Source organism: Anoplopoma fimbria, chromosome 5, assembly GCF_027596085.1.
Source record: "Anoplopoma fimbria isolate UVic2021 breed Golden Eagle Sablefish chromosome 5, Afim_UVic_2022, whole genome shotgun sequence".
NCBI classification, from domain to species: domain Eukaryota; kingdom Metazoa; phylum Chordata; class Actinopteri; order Perciformes; family Anoplopomatidae; genus Anoplopoma; species Anoplopoma fimbria.
The window spans coordinates 14,269,870-14,291,976 of NC_072453.1; the positions used below are offsets into that span (position 1 = coordinate 14,269,870).

Consider the following 22,107-nt stretch of genomic DNA (forward strand, 5'->3'; position numbering starts at 1 on the left):
ACATTCACATTTTAAAGGTCAAATCCACAAATCTTTCAAGAAATAGCTTCAATAGTTAACCATTAATGGACAGGAGTTCATTTTGACCATCACGCTGTGCAATATTCTCCGATACATGTAGCTTATCATTTTCTTTTCTCACAAAAGCAAAATAACTGAATTTGATCAATTCGTTTGAAGAGCTATTTGTTTTTTCAACTTCTCACAGACAGAAATGACCGTGGCATGAACAAATCATGGGCTGTATAAAATATGGATGTAGTCTCTGTGACGTCACCCATAGGGTTTCAAAGAGCCGCTGTAAAGCTCAAAGTGGTTGGCTCCGGCTGTTGCCAAAGCCGCCACACCTCAATTATGCCGGACTTAATCCTTTATTCAATTATATAAAAATTCACACCTGTTACAGTTGTCATGAAGGGTGAAATTAACTATAGTGACCAAAACCGTATACCAGGCTGTTAACATGTTTACTTCTGCTGTAAAAAAAATTCTGCCTATCTGATCTTATGTTTTCACCTTCTTTAGCTAATCTAAGGCTGTAGAAGAGCAGCTTTTTTGATCAAAGTTATCGTCTGGGACAATTCAGTATTCGTTTAACATGTCCATACTGTCCGTATCAAATATCAGCCCTTTAAAATTGTGTTTTTGATTGTCTGGCCGATTAGCTGCCTTTGTTATGTAGGTGTAGATTGTGTAGATAACTTGTAGTACAGTAAGTGATTAACAGCTGTGATGTGTTTCCTAGCAATGGCAAGACACCTCTTACATTTTCACAGTTATCGGGATCAGACTCGAGGGGAAAGCTTCAGCATGCTCCTCGTGTTTAAGGTTTTCAAGGCAAACATAATAAAGCGTTGTGCTTTTTAAATGAAAAATGTATGATGTTTTTTTGTAGATTATTACTTTTTCATGAGTAACATGCAACTTTGATGCACGTTAATATCACTTAGATTTATACTTTGAGAAAAGAACGAGGAGAAATGAAGCCTGTCTTTATTGGCTTTATCAGAGGAGGAAGCTTCATACACCGTACTTTATTGAGATATAATAAATGCATCAGATCTTAATGAAATACTTAATCTCATTTTGGCAGAAAGTGTCACATTACTCATCATCAGATAAGATAACAATCAGATTGCATAATGGGCCGCAGTCACTGACGACAGCAGCAGAAGGATGATAAATATTATATAATCCCCAGACGTGTGTGGTAAGAAAGTAGCTCATCGTGTGTCATTCAGATCATGCCCGAGCTGTTTTATCAATCTAGTGATGCACGACTGAGGCAAAACTGAAGGACACAGAGCTGGATTAGTTCAATGTGCCAGTCTGTAAAGTGTGTGACCCTGCCAGAGATAGTTCTTCATCCTCTGGTTTATCAAGGACATTAGAGTGTCAGTAGATGAGTGACCATGTTGTACCAGAGAGTTGTTCGCTCATAACTTGCAGGAGGATAGAGAGCACATAAAACCTCCAGGTATGGCACTGAGCCAAAGAAAATAAAGACATTAAGTTCATGTTTCATTTTCTTAACTTTCATTTTTAGCACTGAGTACCATCTTTAGTGCCAAAAGTGCTTAATGTCTTAATTATTTTCTAGGTTTTATGCCTTTATTGGCTCATGTGCCGTTTCTAATTATTATTTTGGCAGAGTCCAAAAACCATAAATGAAAGAAGTTTATGTTTAGCAAGAACACTTTTACTGTAAGGCATTCATGTCTATTAAAATCACATGCTGCCAGAGAAGAATTAATAATAGAAATGAAACAAATCACACGTGAGATTGTACTGTTGGTCGGCTTTCCTTCAAGGAACAAACCACAAACCCCAGTGGATGATTCTCTTTTGCTTTAAACCCAACAAGTCTGACATTACTTCAAATGTATCTTGACACCTTCTAAAAAGCTTCTTCTCACATTTCTGCGGTGATGTGCAATGAAGTGTGCCCCAGGATCGATGTCACCTCTGACCACACCCATCAGAGATACTGAGTGGGGTCAAAGGTCAAACACACTTGAAACTTCTAACTAAAGAAGACAGTAAAAAGATTATAGAAAAAGATAAGAAGAAGGGTAAGAGGAGAAACAAAAAAACATAGTACATCGTCTAATTCTGTTTACCCATCAGATACATGCAAGAAAATATTCCCGGAAGTTTTAAGAAGAGTATTTCTACTGTTTACCTGCCAACTGTTGCTAGGAGGAATAAAATAATAAAATAATAAAATAATGATTGCGGTGATACATTACCAGAGTTGTTAAACCCTCCCTCAAGGTAAATCTCTGAGCAGTGTCTTGCTATCTGATAAACAGATAAAATGATCACGCCCATTTCGATGGAACATTATCAGTAAATATATATTGTGCAACATGAAAGAATTTCATATTAATGAACTTTGTCGATCAAATCAATATTCTTTGTCTTACCTCAATTTGGACGATAATTGTGCTAGAAGCTTTGGAACTACAGTTTACATAATTTTAGGCTTTTGGGGGATGTAAACAGGGCGGCTGTGGCGTAGTGGAGAGCAAGGTAGTTCTCCAATCAGAGGATCGGTGGTTCGATACCCGGCTTCGGCAGTCGATGTGTCCTTGGCCAAGACACTTAACCCCAAGCTGCTCCTGAAGGCTTGCCATCGGTGTGGACTGCATGTTGCATGAATGTTAGTTAGAGTCTGATGGTGGCACCTTGCATGGTAGCCTGTCACCAGTGTGTGAATGGGTGAATGATATGTAACATACTACTGACTGTAAGTCGCTTTGGATAAAAGCGTCTGCTAAATGACTGTAATGTAATGAATGTTGCCATGGAGTCAGTTCGTTAGATTCGGGTTACATCTTGAACCTGTTGTGGGGTTTTTTGCCTACATTTTGGGCAATTGGTACCATAAAAAGTGTGCCAAATTCGTCATTTATTAATGGATTCATTTTTATTGTAGTAGGTGAACATGAAATTACGTTAATAATGATATTCTCAGAAATTCTAAGTCGCATTGAATTTAAAAATATGTTTATCATGTCTGTTTGACAGAGTTACTCCAAGGATGAGGAATATTTTTTAAGCAAATTGCAGCAAATACCTTATAAATCTCCCTGAGCTGTGTGTCACATCAACGGCTACAGCTGTAACTGCTGAATTGTGAACTGGGTACATAGCACATTGGGAGATATTAAAGTACAAAAAAACAGTATGAATAGAATAGTCATTTAAAAACTTTTACTTGATTTATTTCAACTCAACTGAACGATTCCTCTGTTTGCTGAATGGAAACCCTCACAGAATGTAATATTCAGGCTTGTACTGCATCAGTCAGAATATCCCCCAGGATGAGTACGCTGTGCAGACAGTACGGTAACTAAAGCACAGCTTCATCAATGCTTTTCTTTTGTGCCTGCGATTTTCACACTCAGGAGTAAAACCGATGGGTTTAAGGGATTTCTCTCTCATCTTGTCAATAAAGCAGATTATTTCTATGTCTAGCAGGCTTCCTGTGGAGCCGCGTGCAGCTGCTTCCTCATCATTAGAGATCACTACCAGTGTTACAGCACTTCCTAAGGGATAAACCTGCCATTCAGTAATAACATCCCTCAATCCCAATGCATCCTCCTCTACAGGTAGCCAGCAGCAGAATTTAACAAAAATTGGAAATAAATGTCTTGTCTGACATTTAAGAGACCTTTACTAATAAAAGCTCCTGACCTACACGCATATCACAACAATCCTCTGATTTGATTTATTAATGGATGTACTCAACAAAACACATTGAATCCAAAAGGTTGCCATTTTAATCTGGTCACTGTTATATCAAACATGATCCTAAGATCTTAAAGACCAAGACGGACAAAATGATATAGATCTTACACCTTTGAAACTGCTTGACTAGGGTTAGGATAAATTCCCATTAACGGTAAACATAAACGCTGACTGTAAGTAGGAGATGGAATGCAAAAGATTGTCTCCTGTGTGGATGCTACAAGTTTTGAACCAAGGTTATTTATCAAACGACCAATGCTGACATTTTTCAGGCGAGGATTGTCTCTTGTCTCTTCTTGTCATACATTTTGCCCTCATTTCACTTGACTCCATGATGGTGCAACAAATGGTTGCTGGGAGGTTTGTCTTGTGATGACAAAGCGTCTAGTCGGACACTTTGGGCCCCAACTCAGACAAAAGTGAGACAAATTCACCCGCCGCAAAAATCCCTTCAGTCATCCCCTCCTCTAAGTTTTGGAACTACAGTTCCCATATTTTCGAGTCTTTGGGGGATGTAACAGGAAGTACAACAGGAATGTTGCCATTAAGTCAGTGAGTTAGATTTGGGCTACAACTTCAGCCTTGTTTTTTTATTAGATTTGTAATGTGCCCTTACATTTTATACAGCCCCTGATTTATACACTTGAAATAAACAATACTAGACGCTGTGCACACCATTTTTGGTAATTATAGGATGCACTAGAATAAGTTCTTGGTACAGCAGTGTCTAATTGCTAATTAGAAGTTTTAATTCCTGCACGAAGGGAACATAGTCTGCCTGGAGCTGCTGCAAAGTATCGCAACTGCATTCAGCAGCAGAGGGACCGGGAATAAGGAAGCTAATGGACACCTTCGCTGGCGTCAGCAGGATAAACAAACATTGCACGCGAGGAACAAAGTCAGTATGGGAAGTAAAAATGTCTAGTGCTTTGAGACACAACATCTGTGTTTATTTCCTGGTCTTTCCCAAGCACATTATCCCAAACTATGTGAATGGTGTCAGTTTGAGTCATGATAAACATTGAGGATGTACTTCAAAAACTCTCCAGTCCTAACATTTTATGTTTTTAGCACATTTTTTCATGGACATGTTCAGTGAATGGAAGCCAGGTAAATATTACAGCATAAAATGAAATATTTTGTTCTTTATTTACATATATAATAATATGTTACTTGTTTGCTGTGAGCCTTATTATTTTCTCTAACACACATCGTGAGTGAGAGTGTGTTGATGACATTATAATTATTAACACCGTTATAGCAAACACTCTCTGGTGCTGAAAACAGCAGGTCAAAAATAACCCGGTGAACTTTCCCCAACAGCTGCTGTCCAAATTACAGTGTGTGGCACATCGACTTATGACTTAATATAAATAATAGCTCCTCTGCATGTGTCCTAAATGACTGCAATTGGCAGAAACCTGGGAAATAAAGTCCTATATTTATTTTATATTTAAAAAATGGTGTCAGCCATATTTCTTTAGTGCAGGACACCACGTAGGAAAAGGACTGTTGATTTCCGCTATAAGCAGTATACTCCTAAGAATGGAAGCGCCTGCAGGGCCTCTATGGCCACTCACACTTCATGATTCACTTCTTTACCAAACATCACCACGTCGATCTCTAATGAGTGCTGCTCAGTGAACTGGAGTAACGGGCTCCTACTGGTTTTTACTGGTGGCCATGAAAGCAGTGAGTCACAAAGTCCTGTTGAAGTGGCCTGACTTGTGTTTTAGGTACAATCTCACTTTTAAACAGTTTATACAACATTGTGATGAGCAGCCCTTTTCTGTTTGAATGAATAATCCATGTCACTGACCCAATTATTGTACAAATAAGGGCATGTTCATCAAGTATGTTTGGAGTCTCTTGTTCAAACATTTCTTCCTCCTCCTACTGACAAAATGTCTAACCCAGGAGCATGAAAAGTGGAGCAAAAATTCAAACCAACTAGTAAGTCTTATTTCTCTTTTCTTTTCCTTCCAACATCTAGATGATGACATTTGTCCAAGTGGTTTAGTCTTCAAAAAACAGCGGGGGCATATTTATTAAACGTGATGCAAATTATACTCATGGGCACAAAGATTTTGAATAAACTAAAACACATGACTATTACAGGCTGCTTTAGTCCTATGACACTGGATTAGAGCTTTTGTGAGCCATTAAAGGCCACTGAAGGAAATAGAAAAAGTAAAACTGTGTGCAAAATAACAGGCTGTTACATTGTTTGTTCTTTGTCTTATGTGTTATAGTGCTGAATGGAACAGTGTTATTTGTATCTGCTGCCATTTTATGTATCGTTGCGATTTAAGGGTTAACATAGTCTGAACTATTACGATATCATCCTGTTTCCTTCACTCAATCACTGTTATGGACCTGGCAAGGCTCTCTGTCTCAGCATGAGAAGAACAGTGCAGCAGATTTTACACCCGCTTTTTCTCAGACATTAAATTTCAGACACAATTTCCTCTGGCGCAGTGGGTGGTCTTGGTAAAAAATTGTATTCCTCTACTCCTATATTTTGCCCCTCCAAACAGGACACTTAAATACTACATAAGACCAAACACGCAGTTTTCAGCTGTACTGCTTTTGATACAATTACATTATTTAGATAAAGCTAAAACAATGATCACATGTCAAAGAATATATCGCGTATACGTTTCAAGCTGTATGACAGTAGCTTTACATTTGGCTTCTATTCATTAGCCAGATTGCACAGTTATTAAATAAATAATGGAGGTTAAAGCACTTAGAACTCCTTTTAAGCCCTTGGCAGCTACACACAAGTGCACAGTTTGTGTTTCATGTTGTATAGGTTGGACTGTAACTACCCCGCGGCCTGAAACCTGACCCTCTGTTTGTTTGACATCTGTCACTGTATACAGTGAGCGATCCAATCTATGAGCTCTGACGACATCCTCTCTGAGCTGTGACAACAACCCTGCTATCCTTGAAACATTTTTGGGTCAAGCCTGCAGGAATGTCTCTGTCTTTCATACTCCATTTGAAAGTCTATTTGGGCTTCAGTTTTCCTTTTTAAATCTCTTTCATGTGACAGGATTGATCCAAAAATTCTACTCTCATTACACCAAAGCAGCATGTTCTGCTCTGTTATGAATAAGAGACTTAAATGTACAGTTTGCACCATTATTAAGCTATCAAAATGCCAACAATCGAAGCGTGCAATATAGAACCCCAAATCCCCGGGTTGGCTAAGCCATGATTTAAGCCATCCTGGAAGCAGCCCAACCAGTTTTACAGTGAAACGTAAAGCGCTTAGGATGGGAGGGGGTGGATGTGTCTCCATCCGGCCTCTCGCTGTCTGTCTAAGCTGGAATATGAGGTTGTAACTCACTTGTGTCAAAGTCTTGACAACAAGAGAAAGAAGCAGACGAAAAAAACAAAAAAAACAACAATGTTTTTATCCCCAAACATTACTTCTGTGATGTCTATCAATGTGCGGGAAGCAGTTTGATTGGAGCACAAGCGATGACTCACCTCTCTGGTAGCTCTTCAGGGAGGAGGGGTTTTCACACAGAGAAACTCTGCCCTGCACTAACAATGGAAATGGAAATTCCCATCATGTGTGAAAATGTAGATTATGTTTGGCATATGGACATACTGTAAATGTATCAGCGCAGGTCATTTTTTAGGCGTGAGCTCAGCAGCAGGTGGAAAATGTCTCTGAGATTGGATTCGTATTCTGCAATCCGACAAAATGGGGTTTCAATTAGGCGCACAGAACGAGGGCTGAACTTAAAGTGAACTTTCAAAGTTAGAACCTGTCGTGTGACCGGTTTGCAACATCTATTAACCTCCATACATTAATTCTCTCCAAGTGTTCTTGTAAATTAATTAAACTTAACTTGCCAAAAGAGCCTGTTTGAAGTGCCAGCTGCAAAAATCAAGAGTTACTTCATTTACGCCTCCTTTATGTCTGCCCTTCCTGTGAGAGGAGAGGCTTGATTGTGATGAGTTTTGAAGACTATGTGAGCCCTAATACAGCAGCGGTTGCCGGGTCATTGTATAGCTAATGATTGTTAATGAAATCTGGTGAGCAAAATTCGTGAGAGTTGAGGATTTCTTTTCAAAGTACTGCTCATGAATTGGATTTTTGGCACAGGGAACAATGTTATCGCAAATCTCCTCTCCACCGTTTTTCCTGCTCACTGAATATGATGCTGCTCCACAAAACTAATTACACTCACCATTGTTTGTGCCAAATGAGATCCTGCTGAAAAACGTGCCGCCAAACATAGAGAAGTTCCAAATTAGAAAAGGCTTATCTCCACACCCCTAAATTCTTAATTAGAATGAACCTGTATTAATTCAACGAAGATCTTTAAGATTTCTAAAATAAAATGTTAAGATTTCTTGGAAAGAGCAGATTGGTTTAAACCAATTATCAGCAGGCAGAAGGCATGTTTCCTGCTGCATGAAAACACTGACTACCACAGTTAACGAGGACCTCTTGGTACATTTACAGCTCAGAAAATGAGCCTGCTCATACAAAATGAGAAGAAAAATTGGAAGAAAATGCAAATGAGCTGATGAATATGCTCTAGGGTTTGTCTGAAAAAGGAAAAAAGAATAAGAGTCTAGCAGCTTTGTGAGGCTGTACTTAGGCACAGTGGTGCTTTATAATGTTAACCATACTCACCATCTAAGTTTAGTGTGTAGCATGCAAGCATTCCTAATTGGCACCGATGTCACTAGTTTTACAGGTTTATGGTCTTAAGTATTAAGATTAACCATTAATGGCTCACTAAGTCCTTAAGATTCATCCTTAGGGAGACATGGATGTTTGTGTGAACCAAAAACTGCAACAAATCTCTTCTTATCAAGTCATTCAGTGTGTAACTGAGTCTTAACGGTTACATTTTCTGACAATGGAATTATTCCAGTTTTTATTTTCCATTTCAGTGCACTGACCTGTCCTAGTCTTTTTTGTTCTAATTTACAAACAAAGATAGAAAATGATTTTGGGAAGACGTTGAGATATAGTCTTACTGCATTGGGTTGCAGAAAATAAAGTTAATCAGACTCAATTATTTACAGAAATGGCCTAAAAAGACGTTTCTTGTTTTGACCGGGGACGACCAAAGCAACAAAATAACTTTAGCCTCACATGGCATTGTTTCCTTCTGCAAGGCCCTGACAAAACAGGCCTGGCAGCTGCTGTCACCCCAAAATAGCGACAGACTTAGAGGCAGGCAGAGAGCCGAGTGACTATCCCACGTTGTTCACTCTGTTGCACAGGGCGCGGTGAAAGTAACACACGATCCCGCTGGCACCGGAGTCCACAGGTGGCGAACAGCCTCCTGTCTCTGTCACAAGGCCACAGGCATGTTGGTAGAATATCTGTTACGTACAACAACACTGGCGTTCCTCTCTGAAGCCAAGAGTCAACTGGGAATGTCAAGAAAAGGGCACACACACAGTAAATGCTGTTTGAGTCCCTTCATGCTGAGCTGAAGACTGTGGAAAATGTGAGATAATAAAGCAGCACTAAGCTGAATCCTTAGCCATGTAAAGGACAAGTGCTTCCATCACTTCCAAATGGCACATTGGACATTTCTGCTGCTGCAGAGAAGACGACAAGTCCCCACCCACAAAAGTGTTTACCCTCTCTCTCTTTTTTCACTCTCATCAGTCAAAAAGCTTTTCCATGTAGTGGCACAATTGCCGCAGCTCAAAGAGCCCCTCAGAGGAGGAGGTGCATTTGTTCGCCTGATGAAAGTGCCCTTCTGGCCCACCTATAATTACGTTCAGAGCTCCTTGCTGCCGGTGATGCTGCTACCGGACGACATTAAAACCAGACCTGCGGTCAAGACAGAAGCTGACTCCTTCACCCTGCCATCCAATAGGACTTCCTCCACATGTTGACCCCAGTAATCCTAGACGACACTGAATCTGTCGCACTTTTTGTTAGACAGCTGGTAATGATGAGCTAGAGGTGACTCGGCAGAGACCTTTTCAACGTTGTTGAACCTGTAATGGTTCAGGATGGGACCAAAAAAAAAGCCTCCTCCTTGTTGTGTCACACGGTATCTCTGATCTTTCTCAAAGAACTCACATCACACACCCGGCCAATTGCTTCTTCTCAAAGTCATAATCCAATCAAACTAAAATGCATATTTGTCCTACACATAATTTCATATTCAGTAGACTTTAAACTGTAAGTGATAGAAGATTCTCTAATGTCAGTGGAAGATAACCACCAATAAATCTGCTTGGAAATCATATTAATAAAGTGCAGTGAAGTATACTTCAAGTTAACATAACCCAAAGCATGATGGGAACCTTAGTGTAAAAAAAAAAATCAAAAGATATACATCTCAAATGAGAATAGGAAAAACAAGTAACACATGAGTGGAATAAAAAAACATAAATTTTTATTTTTTTTTATTAACCTATTTCAGGAGAATGTCCCATCAGTATATATTACCACTTAAATGCCAAATGATGGCATTTCTTTGTAGCCTTACTTATCCTGATAGACATGTAGAGAGGGCGTCAGAATCCTTGAAATAAAGGGAGTTTAAACCAAGGTAAACATAAAGTTAACCAACAATACTAAACAATCGGAGACAACTCAGTCTGACTTTAACATCCCCGACTCGGTTCAACCTGTGGCGGTGATTGGGGTTGGGGGGGCAAGGAGTGCAAACTGAATTGTGCCAGAGGGCAGCTCTGTGCTTCCATTAATAGAAAACCTTTCTCTAGCCAGAATAATAGCTTTGCGACATCCCAGCCCCCCCGGTGGACCTGTAGAACCAAGCACACGTGGGCTAAATGTCACTCAGCAGGATCCCACCATTTAAGAGAAATCACATTTTCTCCCAGAATTCTCTAACATCAAACTCGCTGCATCACACGCTCCACCATCTCATCATTTCTTGACCATTACATTCTCAAAGGAAGTGCGACCGAACAGGAAATAGATCCGTGATATTATAGGAGACCCGCTGGGTTTGTAGGCACAGGCACAAGCTGCAGCCACCTGTTCACCCCCCGAAGCGAGTTTTGTTTGTTTTGACGAGAGCAAACAGTAATATGATGACATTCTTGATGAATAGGAAGGATGATCTTGTATGATGCAAAAGTGACTGCTTGGAGAGGGGGAATGCAATAATGCATAAAGTGACAGATGGGATCCTTGCGTGTCCCCAATCTGAGGGAAAACCATGTCCTTACAAACAGCATGCTGCTGATCTGAAATTAGAGAATGAACACGAGGACTTGCTTTTTCTGTTTTATGGTAGCGCAGGAGGAGTGGAGCACTAATCTCCAGCAGATAAACCTTTACAGACTTAAAGGTCATCAGGAAGTGTCCTCCCTGCTAATCAAATAGCCCTGAAGGCAAGGTTTGATCTTTTACAATCTGCTGAGATGCGAGGCCAGCCAGGCAAATGAACATCAGGCCTCTGGGCCTCAGACAGTTCAGCATGCACCTGTTCATCACTCAACATCACAGTCAGATGTAAGCAGCTCAGTGGTGATCACATTTGGTTGAAACGTGCCATGATGCAATTGTCGAGATAAATACCTCAAAATTTCAGTTTGACACCCCAGATTACAAGAAGAGAGAGAGAAATGCATTTCATGCAATATGATAAAACCATAAACCTCCTACGAAGGAGCTAAATGAGGCATAATGAGGCCTGTGACCAGCTTCTCAACCTTTGTCGCACCCATTGTAAATAGAGCTAATTGTTTATTTGGTTCCCATCAGTTGTTACCAGGGTAACAGCTACTCTCCCTGGAGTCCATGTTAATTAAAAAAAAAGCATTCAGCAGAAATGTGAGATTTTTTACTACATATTTTGAGTTCGGTCCTTTGAGTTTTGTCATCACATGTGCGTTTTTTTTCAAGGTTCAACTGATGATTACGCACTTTTTATAAAAGCATCTTAAAACTAATTTTCTTGTTGCTTGTTTGTCTCATTTGTTAGCTTTTCCTTTTCTCCCTGCAAATAACATTCTGAACTGACAAGAGATAGATCAGTAATTGAGTCGGCAGTGACATCAACCAATGTCTGCTTGACTGATCCGTAACTTACATCACAATTGTAAAATACTGCAGTCATCCTTGAGCTGAGCTTCCTTTTTTGCATAATCCATGTCTGAATTGTCTTTAAGGCTTAAGATTTATTCTCTCCTTGACTGCATCCACATCTACTCTTAAGACTGTAAGCAGGTTTAATTGGTAAAATGAATTATAGCACACGCATTTCGCTTGGATTCACTCCCTGGGTATGGGTATGAAAAAGTTAAATAATCAAGTCAGCCTCTAGTGTGCTTTACTAACGAAGGCTGCAAGTCTAAAACAGGCACACATTAATATCCTGGAGTAAAAAGATGTTTCAGAATATTTCAAGAGCAAACGGGCTGCTAGCAAAAACTCAGAACAACAACGTGGGTGAGGATGTGGGAATAGCTGCCAACAAACACACACAGATAGATGCCAACAAAAACACACACAGATAGATGCATAAAATAAGAAACAAACACACACACACACACACACACACACACACACACACACACACACACACACACACACACACACACACACACACTTTTCACTTAAGCCAACCCATGCTCTTTGGTAAAGGTCCCTCTCAGATGGCCTGGAAATAGGCTTTAATGTGCCCCCTGAACAGGCTGACATAGAAAACACACATCTGCCGCCTTTAGGTAAGCTGCAGTTGCCATGGTTACAGACGAGAGCTCGCTAAACAGTTGTGTGTCAAGCCATCATTGAGACAGAGCACTTGAGCTGCACACACACACACACACACACACACACACACACACACACACACACACACACACACACACACACACACACACACACACACACACACACACACACACACACACACACAAATTGAGGGGAGCGTTGGTGGTTCAAAGTGAAAAACAAGGAAACGCAGAATGGCAGTCAAGCTAATGTCACGCATCCGTTAGCAATATGTTGCTGTCACCATTAACCATCACTAGCGTCTGTGCTCAGGGCGAACTAAGAGACGATGCCGTGGGGATGAACCTGAGTTCAGCCTGAGTCATCAGAGTTTCATGTGACATTTGGAGGAAGATGGAAGTAAATGTGCTGTTTTTAGCCAAAACTGAGAGCAAAAAAAGGTTTTTATTCCGTTTTCGGTATTAATCACCTCGTTGCAGAAGCTTACAGTTAGACACGTCATCTCAAAACAACAAATGTTTTATGACAACATACACCAAAAGCAGAAAGATTATCATAAAACCATGATGCCACTTTTATGAGTAAAGCACTTGACATGAAGTGTTTGTCACAGCGAGAGACCTTTTAAATGAATCATTATTGTTCACAACAACTACAGCTGGATTTGATGCTTTTCATATCTTCTTATCCTTCCACCAAAGCCTGCGCCACACTTTTGGTCCCACAAACATGAACAAAGTGGTTAGTTAATATTCCAGATCAAACCATTATGCTTGAGTGTGGCTGCCCACCCAGCATCCATGATTAACAACCTGCACGTACTGAGCCAAATGGAGATGCTGCATACAGTGGGGTGGGTGACAGTGGGATCAGCCCCGAGCACTGCGGCAAGCCTTGGCATGGAGCTCCCACTCATGCCATTTCATTTCATCACTCCTCAATCCTACTGTTGCATTGCCAAAGCACTTACATCCGAATCATCAAACACTAGAAAAAATAAAAATAAATATGCAGCAGAATCTCCATCATACTGAATGTGTCCTTGACTGGACGACGCCCCACAACAAAAAAGGATGTGATAACGTAACATGTGGTCGAAGAGGCACTGTCAACAGACACGCCAGGCGCCATGGCAACCACTTCAGCTGACTGAATGCGATTGGTAAACTGTACATGTCCCTCCCTCCTTCTGTCCTTCTGGATCTGTTTCCCTCTATCTGAGGGCATTATGTGTGTATGACCTTAATACACTCTTTAAATCTCTTCTTTTTTCTGCCCCTGGCTTTGTTTTGATGGGTCTGCCTCTCTGTCTGAGAGATAAGCTTTCACGATATACACTTCATAATGGTGTTTTTATGCGTCAGACAAGCAGACAAAATATTAAAGGAGAAGTCAAGCTTGCACAATTTGTGGCTAGGATGCAAGCTCCTCCTCAGCAAGGTTTATGGCCTGTCCTATAATAAAAAATATATAACATAGTATATAATATAGATAACGCCCTTTCATTGACAAATATATGAGGGAGTTCAATTCCAGTGCCTAGCTGTCATGAGGAATTTGGAGGGTGATCATGATCAACAGTCATGTTTCATCTCACAGACATCTTAACCGACGGCCTGCTACACGTAAGATGAAGTAGCTCGAGAAGTCAATCAAAGATTAAACCAAGTATGATGACTGAGTGTGAACTCACCAGCACTCTTCCTGTCAGTGTCTGAGCGGATATCATGACTCCAGCCCAGTCTTTGACCGAGGTCATCCAGCCCACCTCGCTGGCCGCCGGGTCGTCCTTGTCGGTGCGCTTGATGCCATCGCCTGTCGTGATCCGATGGACCTCCTGCAAAGAAAAGGATGCAGAAGGTAACAGTGAATAGGATTGCAACATTGCAATAGCAGTTTGTTGTAAAATACATATTTTCCTGCTCTCTCAACATATTTGTCGACACCAAGCTGCTGTCCAACTTGCATCCAGGCCACAGCACTAAAGACAAAGGGAGCCAATAAGATAAGGTTTATTTCATATTCTGTCAGTGATGCCCAGCAGTGCAAAAGCTAACATTAATCATATGTTAGTGTAAAAATATAGATAAGAGCTGTTTTAAGATTGTGCTTCCTAATAGTTTAAATGGCCACAATTTTGGCACACAATGGGGGTAATTAGATAATTGTTAACCCTTTTACCCCATTACTTCTGATGGTTGACTCATTTCTAGTAATATAATCATACTTTTCTTATATAAGAATACAGATTAGTGCAGCTTTAACCTCCAAATGCACAATTATGTTAATATGTTCTGTCTGAGTCTAGAAAAACGCTTTATGAAACCTAAACAAGGAGCTGAAAACACTATAACTCTTCACCTGAGATGAACTGCAGCACTGTGTGATAATCTGCTGTGGGTTATTGTGAGTTTTCACAGTAAAAATCGTCAATTCATTCATTGTTGTAAAAAGACATTGATTAGATCAGCACCTACAGAAATCCCAAACTTTGTTCAAAGAAAGTACCACCTACATTGTTTTTGTGATTGACAGCTATGCAAAAACACAACATCAACAAATACTTAACTTCATTAAAATCATATATTCATCATTCTTATTATAGTGACCAGGCTCAATGTTCCCAAAATAAACCCACGCACATGGATGCATGCATGCATACAGTAAACATACAGAGTGAGAGCAGCAAAGAGGCTCCAGGAGTGTATCCATGGCAGCAACTGAGCTCCTGGTGTTTCTGCTCCACTGAGTGGGCTGCCTGCCTGCCTGTCTCTCCACTTGTCTGTCTGTCTGTCTGTCTGTCTGTCTGCTGGGACTGGCATGATTCACAGAGCAGGAAATCGAGACAGGATGCAGAGGTTAGCCATGCTCCCTGATGAAACACCCCACAGCCCGAAGGCTAACACAACTCAGACTCTTTACCCTGTGACATCCTACTCCTCCTCTACCTTAATGGTGTCACACATCACTCTCTCTGGGCCCTTTCTCCTGCAGCTCTGCTCGTCATGTGGGATTAGTTGATGCACTTTACATAGTTAGAGGGGGAAAAAATAACTTAAAAGTTACAGAATTCCATTGTGCCTTGTGCAGACCATTGCAGAAGTTAATGTCAGATATCTCACATGCCACATTCTCCAGATGCAAAACGGGCTCTGTGTCCCAAGGAGAGGACAGCCAGCTACAGAGAACTCCTGGCATGCAACAATGCAACATGTGTTGTGTGTCAACACCATCATAAATCTTTGTTAAGCTGGAGGGGGTGCAACACCACTGAAATAAGGGAATGAATGAATGAATATGGTCTGCAACAAAAGGGTTGTGATGAGCTAACACGAGCATCTGTTTGCCAGCAGTATGGTGGAGGAATAAAATGGCTAAAATCCTTTATTTATGTTAGAAATATGGCTAATAATATTTTATATATTATATACCAGAGAAACCATCATTGGAAACCGTTTGGGGAGGCACTTTCAAAAAATACTGTCAATCAAATTCTTGCTGAAGAGAGTTGGGGAAGGAGTGAAGACACCTTTTCCATCGAGAAAAGCCTTCAGTGTCTTTTTTTTTTGCTCTTCTTTCAATGATCTATGCTAACCTCTTTAGAAGCCGCTTTTGCTGTTTTGAGCGAGCGGCCGCCTCTCCCTGTCGTGTCGCATACATCTAAACCATCTCTGAGCTGCCAATAGCTCCTCAAGGGACACTGATTGATCCGAACTTTTGTGATTCCGACACAAACGCATCAATTGAAGCCTGACAAGATGGTTTTTTTGTGATCTAGTGATGCTGTGTAAGGTAAATTGGTTCCAACTGAAAACGTAAACATATGCAAACGGCTCACAAATATATAATTTCGCATTTTAGTTTGTAGGATTTGGTGGGCTAGTGAGTAGTTATGGCAGCAGCAGGACGGTGTACACGGGTTCAACTTAACATAAACTACAGTGCAAAGGTGTCGCTCCTTGATGGGTTTTTAGTGAATTAGTCTAGTGATATATATTTTACTTAATGCATTACAAGTATTGACTGTTTCACTAAAGACTGATATCACTTATTGATCTGCGCCAATTTGTTGCCCAAAAACAAATTAATAACCCCACAGCATCTTGCTGCTATAAATTCTCTATAGAGCACCAAATGTGTATTCTTCTGTTGCAAAGAATCTTACCCAACAAATACACAATTTACTTTGAGAGTTGTTTGGTAAATGACAGCAGACTTCTCCTTTAAAGGGTAAAGCTTTAAGGAAGGGAAGATTAAACTGCACAATAAAGTTCCTCAATTTAGAACTGTCCATCCATCCATCCATCTCCTTCCGCTTATTTAGAACTGTACTTCAATAAAATTCAAAACCTTATCAAAAAATAAAAATTTTAACTTGTCAGCAAGTAAGGAACAGAGGCGTTAGCATTGTTGAGAGAAAGGTGCAAACCTACCAATACAAACATTCTCATTAGCAGATAACGAGAGCTTGTTAAGACCCACACTTTACCATTTTTAGACTAATAGACCTAATTATCATAACAATAGAAATGATCTATAACATGAACAATCTTGATGAGCTACATACAGTAGAAGACAGAAATGACCAAATCTCAGAAAATAAAAATAGTATTATTATACTAGTACTAATATATTTTACACCTTTTAATAAAAAAAAAAACTGGTTTGGGGCAGGGTATTCCATAAGGGTGCCCACCGACACGCCGCACATTAAACCGTCTCTATCATTATTACGAACTAGCTGGCTGCACTAAGTAATTCAATCATGTTCAGATCCATTAGTCAGAGACAAGCAGGACCACCAGCAGACCATGTTATACTTCCTACAGCCTGTCCAGAGCCCTGCAGCACTAACCTGATAACAATATAATAACATGTCCAGCTCACTTAGTAGCTAATGCAGCCAACGAGACACAGGAACAGAAAAATCTGTGAAATTGCAATTTAAGAATTGAGAGGCAACAGGTATCAGCTGTTTCCAGGCAGTGTTTCCATTACCTACTTGTGAAAATTGCACTCAGTGTATGTAGTTTCCATTTGAGTGTAGCATCTTTTGCTTTAGTAAAATTGGTAAACAGGCACTTTTGCAGTAGTTATTTTTACACAGTGAACCAAACCACTACGACTTTCCAAAGCTGCATCTTTTTTTTATTTTTTTTGGAGAGAAAAGAAAATCTCGTTAAATGAGTCATGAAACAGAGCCTCTGGGGAAATTTAAGTTAAATCTCACATTTGAATCCCCTTAAGGAGATCAGGGTGAGTGGATCAGACGATGGGTCAGAGACTCAAAGGGAAAATAACATGTTGTGTGCCTATCAGACAGCAGCCTGTTGAATGAGTGTTAAACTGTTAAAGGAACATAAAGCTATTGGCATCCAACAAGCACTTCTGTTAAAGTGTTATAATCCCTCGACAGTCCCCACAATATACTGACACCATACGATGAACATATCACAGAGTAGCTACAACAGCAATAGTGAAATATCATTTAGGAATATTTAATCCATATAAAAATTACAAACAAGAATCCAAGCATGGTAAACTCACTGTAAAATCACTAAAATGCAATAGTAATATTATAAAGGGTCTATAATAATCAAGTACTAGTGCTGAGGAATTCCTATTTATTAATGTTGCAGTAATTACTGATAGGCGGTCCTGCTGAGTAATATATTGCATCCTCTAGTGCTTTCATTAAATATAGCTGGCATAATCAATAACAAATTGAGCATTTAGGCTTGTAATATTCATACCCATGGTATTTGGTAATTGGTTAGATGAGCCACTTAATAATGAACAAAACTTAGTGGACACATTTCGTTATTCTCAGATGATGGAGCAAGTGTTTCTCCTCAGATTCATGTCAAGAGCTATGGGGAATTATTTGTTTGTCTTGAGGCTGATGGGATTTCTAAGAAGTGTTGATGAGTACTTAGGAAACATTATTGTCTTTGTTGAAAGGGACATTCCATTGATTTTACAAAGTTCCGTTAACTGGTCACGGAGTACTACTCAGCCTGAAAAGAACACTTTTATGACTGAAATGTTACTTTGTTCTTCTCTAGTTTTGCAAGTGTACTCTTAAGTCAAATAAAATAACCCTGATGATGTCATTTTGCGGGATGGAGCAGAGGCTCACTAGTAAAAGACACTATCCAATTGCATTATGGGAAGTGTAGGGTTCAATGTTTTATGGCGCTTGACCCATACTAAGGACTAAAAGTAAAGTTATCTCGGCCTCTCTAACACTTTCCTGACTTTCACTACCAAACAAAGGAATCTTAAAAAAAAAACATTAAAAAGTTATCTCAGCCTCTTCTGCTTCGATTCTGAAGGTTTTTTTCATTTTTTTACTTTGTGTAGGTGTAGTTCTCGCAAATCCCATAACCTTATGGAGGTGCAATAAGAATACAGAAGACATCCAAAGAGAACGGTGTTGGCTAGCTTCAGACAATCTAGTAACTAACATTTATGTACATTGACAGTGAGTACATATTTCTGACCAATCAAATGCATGATTGAAACTCTTCATATAAATAATTTAGTCTTGGTGTAGATTGCCAATTTGAAATGAAAAATAAATATTCATTCTGAAATCTCTACAGGGCCTTAAAATATCGGTAAATTAACTATGTCTCTATTTACAATTGAAAGAGCTCCGTATCATGTTTGTTTTTATATTTCAAAAAAGTTAATTTTTTGTAGTAAACAAAGTGCATACAAGTGATGCACAGTGTGCAGGAATCGTTGGTTTCTTTTCAAAACACTTTGCAATACCTTCAATTTCCTATGAAGTCTTCTCAGATTTTTTTCATTAACACAACTTTTTTTCATTAACACTTTGACCAGAGGTATTTATCTGACGGTGCACTTTCCTGCTTCAATGAATAAAGTGACACAGGCTGTGTTGAGGGAAGCGGTTAAGGAGGCTTAATTGGCATCATGCTGTTATCCCCCCTTTAATGACCAAATCTAAAAATGTACACTGAAAACACACTGGCCATGGTATTTTAAAATGCCAGTAAAGGCAGAGTTCAGGGATTAATGATGCTGATACTTCTGTCCAATTATTCTTTAAAAAGGGTCAGGGTCATCTTAAGGTCACATGCAAGAAGAAACCTTTAATGTGAAAATTGAGAGAACTGCGTTTCTTTTTATTTAAATCTTTAATTTCTTGCAGGACAAATATTGTATTAGTTTTGACCATAAAGCGTATTGTGGGTGGGATATTTACTTTTGTAAAAGTTGTAGTTTTAGTACACAGTAAGAGGGTTAACGATCTTCCACTGGAAGAAAATAGACCGGATTCATTTTTAATGTAGCTGTAGACACCAGAGAAGAAGATGAAGTCATTACACCCACTCAGGCAGTTCATCTCCTCTTCATCACTTTGATCAATAGTCAGAGCCTCCAAATATAGGTTCCACCATCTCGCCTAAATCTAGTCCTCCTGACACCAGAGGTCATTGATCAACATTGCTAGCCTATTCTCAGGATCCACCATGACCATTTCTCAAAACGACAAGCACATTAAATTAGAATCTAACATGTGGCTCGTGACACATTTCTGCAAAAGGGAATCAATTATTTAAAAATACATTAATATTAACCAATTAATAATAAATCAAGCCATCCTCAGAAGAGGAAAAATCGTCCTGAAATATCCGAGTCGCGTAACTGATCTATGGCCCCTCTGCAGTGTGAAGAAAGACGGTGTTAGATATGTCACTTGACCCCGTGTCCTTCCAATCAATGAATCGCTGAATCAATGCAACTAATTATTTGGTTGAGATCTACATGAATACAAGTATCAAAGAGCAGAGAAACTAAGCCTCCAGTCAGCAGCTTAACTCGGCTCGTTATGTGGAAGCAGAAGTTAAAATTGGACACGAGTAGAAAATGTGTTGTTGTTAATGAATGACTCACAAACTTTAAGTGTATGCAACAGCAAAACTGTGAAATGTGGCCACGGAAACCTGTGAAAAACATTAAGGACTATCTGAACAAGCCAGTAAAGTGACTTTTTATATTCCTACCAGTGAATAAGAGCGATATCCGTCACAAAAATATCAGAGCACACACCCGCATAATATGTCAACATACATAAACGTTTTTCTACAAAACTCTTCATGCAACGTAATCATGTGCATCTCTTGTCTTACCGACCAAAAGCAGCAGCAGAGCGGGCATTGGCACCGTCGAGATGTTTAACATTTGTGTTAATCTGAGACCTGTTGGATCCCAGATGGTGCAATGACAGCCAAGCTGCAGCATGCTGCTTATATTATGCAATGTGAGTAGCTAATACTTGCCTCACTAATTACACAGCCAATCAAAAAATGACATTACAAGGAAGTAATCTGCTTTAAAATACCTGACGGGGCTAAATTGCATGGCCTTTAGTTGAAGGACCGAAGGTCTAGAAATGAAATAAATGATGCTGCCTTCAAGTGCCTTTTCGTCTACATTCATACATGAAGAGCAACATGTTAAAGCACTCCTCCTAGCTACGGATAAAATGAAATGGACACCAACACAATCAGGCTCTTGTATTTTTGATAAGATCCTGCAGCAGAGCGCCAGTTTGTGTGTCATAAGTGGTGGGAAAAAAATTGCTAGTTTTTAAAAAATAACCTATGATAGCTGATGTAGTCGATGTTGTTGGCAGCAAAGTGCCACTCAGCTATTCCAACTTTCTGACTCGTAATTACAGCTGTTCGATCATGAGCACTCGTCTCATAATTACAATATTCCAGACGGCACTTTAAAGCAGCACTACAGTGACTCTTCATCTGAAACCTCTAATCACCCCCCACCAACCCCCAACCCACCGCATGCACCTGACACATCTAAGGACACTGAGTCACTGTCAGAAGATGCACATGGCACTGCCTTTTTAAAGATACAAATCAAACATTATTAACCAGAAGAGTACACGACGTGAAGACATCACGCAGTACCTGTTAATTATTGTAAATGAGTATTACTAGTAGAACAAGACACTTCGATATTAGAAATATACCTGCACAACAAAATTTAAAAAGAAATATGAAGTATAGCTTAGGCTGATTAGTTTTGCAAGTATTTAGTCAAAAACCAAAGTAATGGTAAATTGAAAATGTTTTCAAGATGATGTCCTTTTATGAAAAGGCAGTGGACCTTGAATGTCTGTTGCAAATGTCACTGCAATCCCTCCAATAGTTGTCGGTGCTGAAGGAAAAGCCACAGTTATTACGATTCATCCCGAGGGTGACATAAATGTTTGTACAAAATTTCACGGCCGGCAGACATTGCCAAAACCGAGCAGCTAGAGTGGCTAAAAATATGAGGTGGCGAGGGGCCTCTTTCAATAACTTGAACACACAACACATCGACCAACGCCACATCAACCTTTGTCCTCTGTTGGATATATTGCAGGTGCGTAAATATAGTCAGTGCAGCCAGCGACATGTGTTTTGGGGGGTTAAAACCGTCAGTAGCAACCTATACAATGATGATTGCTGGGTAATATGTATGTTGATGTTGTCCAAAATCAACTATGTGATCCTGTAACAAAACCGTACGATGTATGGAAGCTAGGCTAGAATCTGTCAAGACTGACAAGCTGAGCACATTGTGTGTTTGTGTGTGTGTGTGTGTGTTTGTGT

General features: G+C 39.8%; 1 protein-coding gene across 1 annotated transcript in view; it reads right to left on the reverse strand.

Moving 5' to 3' along the window:
* The window catches only part of LOC129091718 (calcium-activated potassium channel subunit alpha-1-like), a 73,189-nt gene that overhangs the window by 47,811 nt on the left and 3,271 nt on the right, over window positions 1–22,107 (reverse strand). Inside the window, exon 2 of the mRNA XM_054599415.1 lies at window positions 14,154–14,297. Coding sequence (XP_054455390.1) covers window positions 14,154–14,297 — 144 coding nt within the window. The remainder of the gene's footprint in view (window positions 1–14,153; window positions 14,298–22,107) is intronic.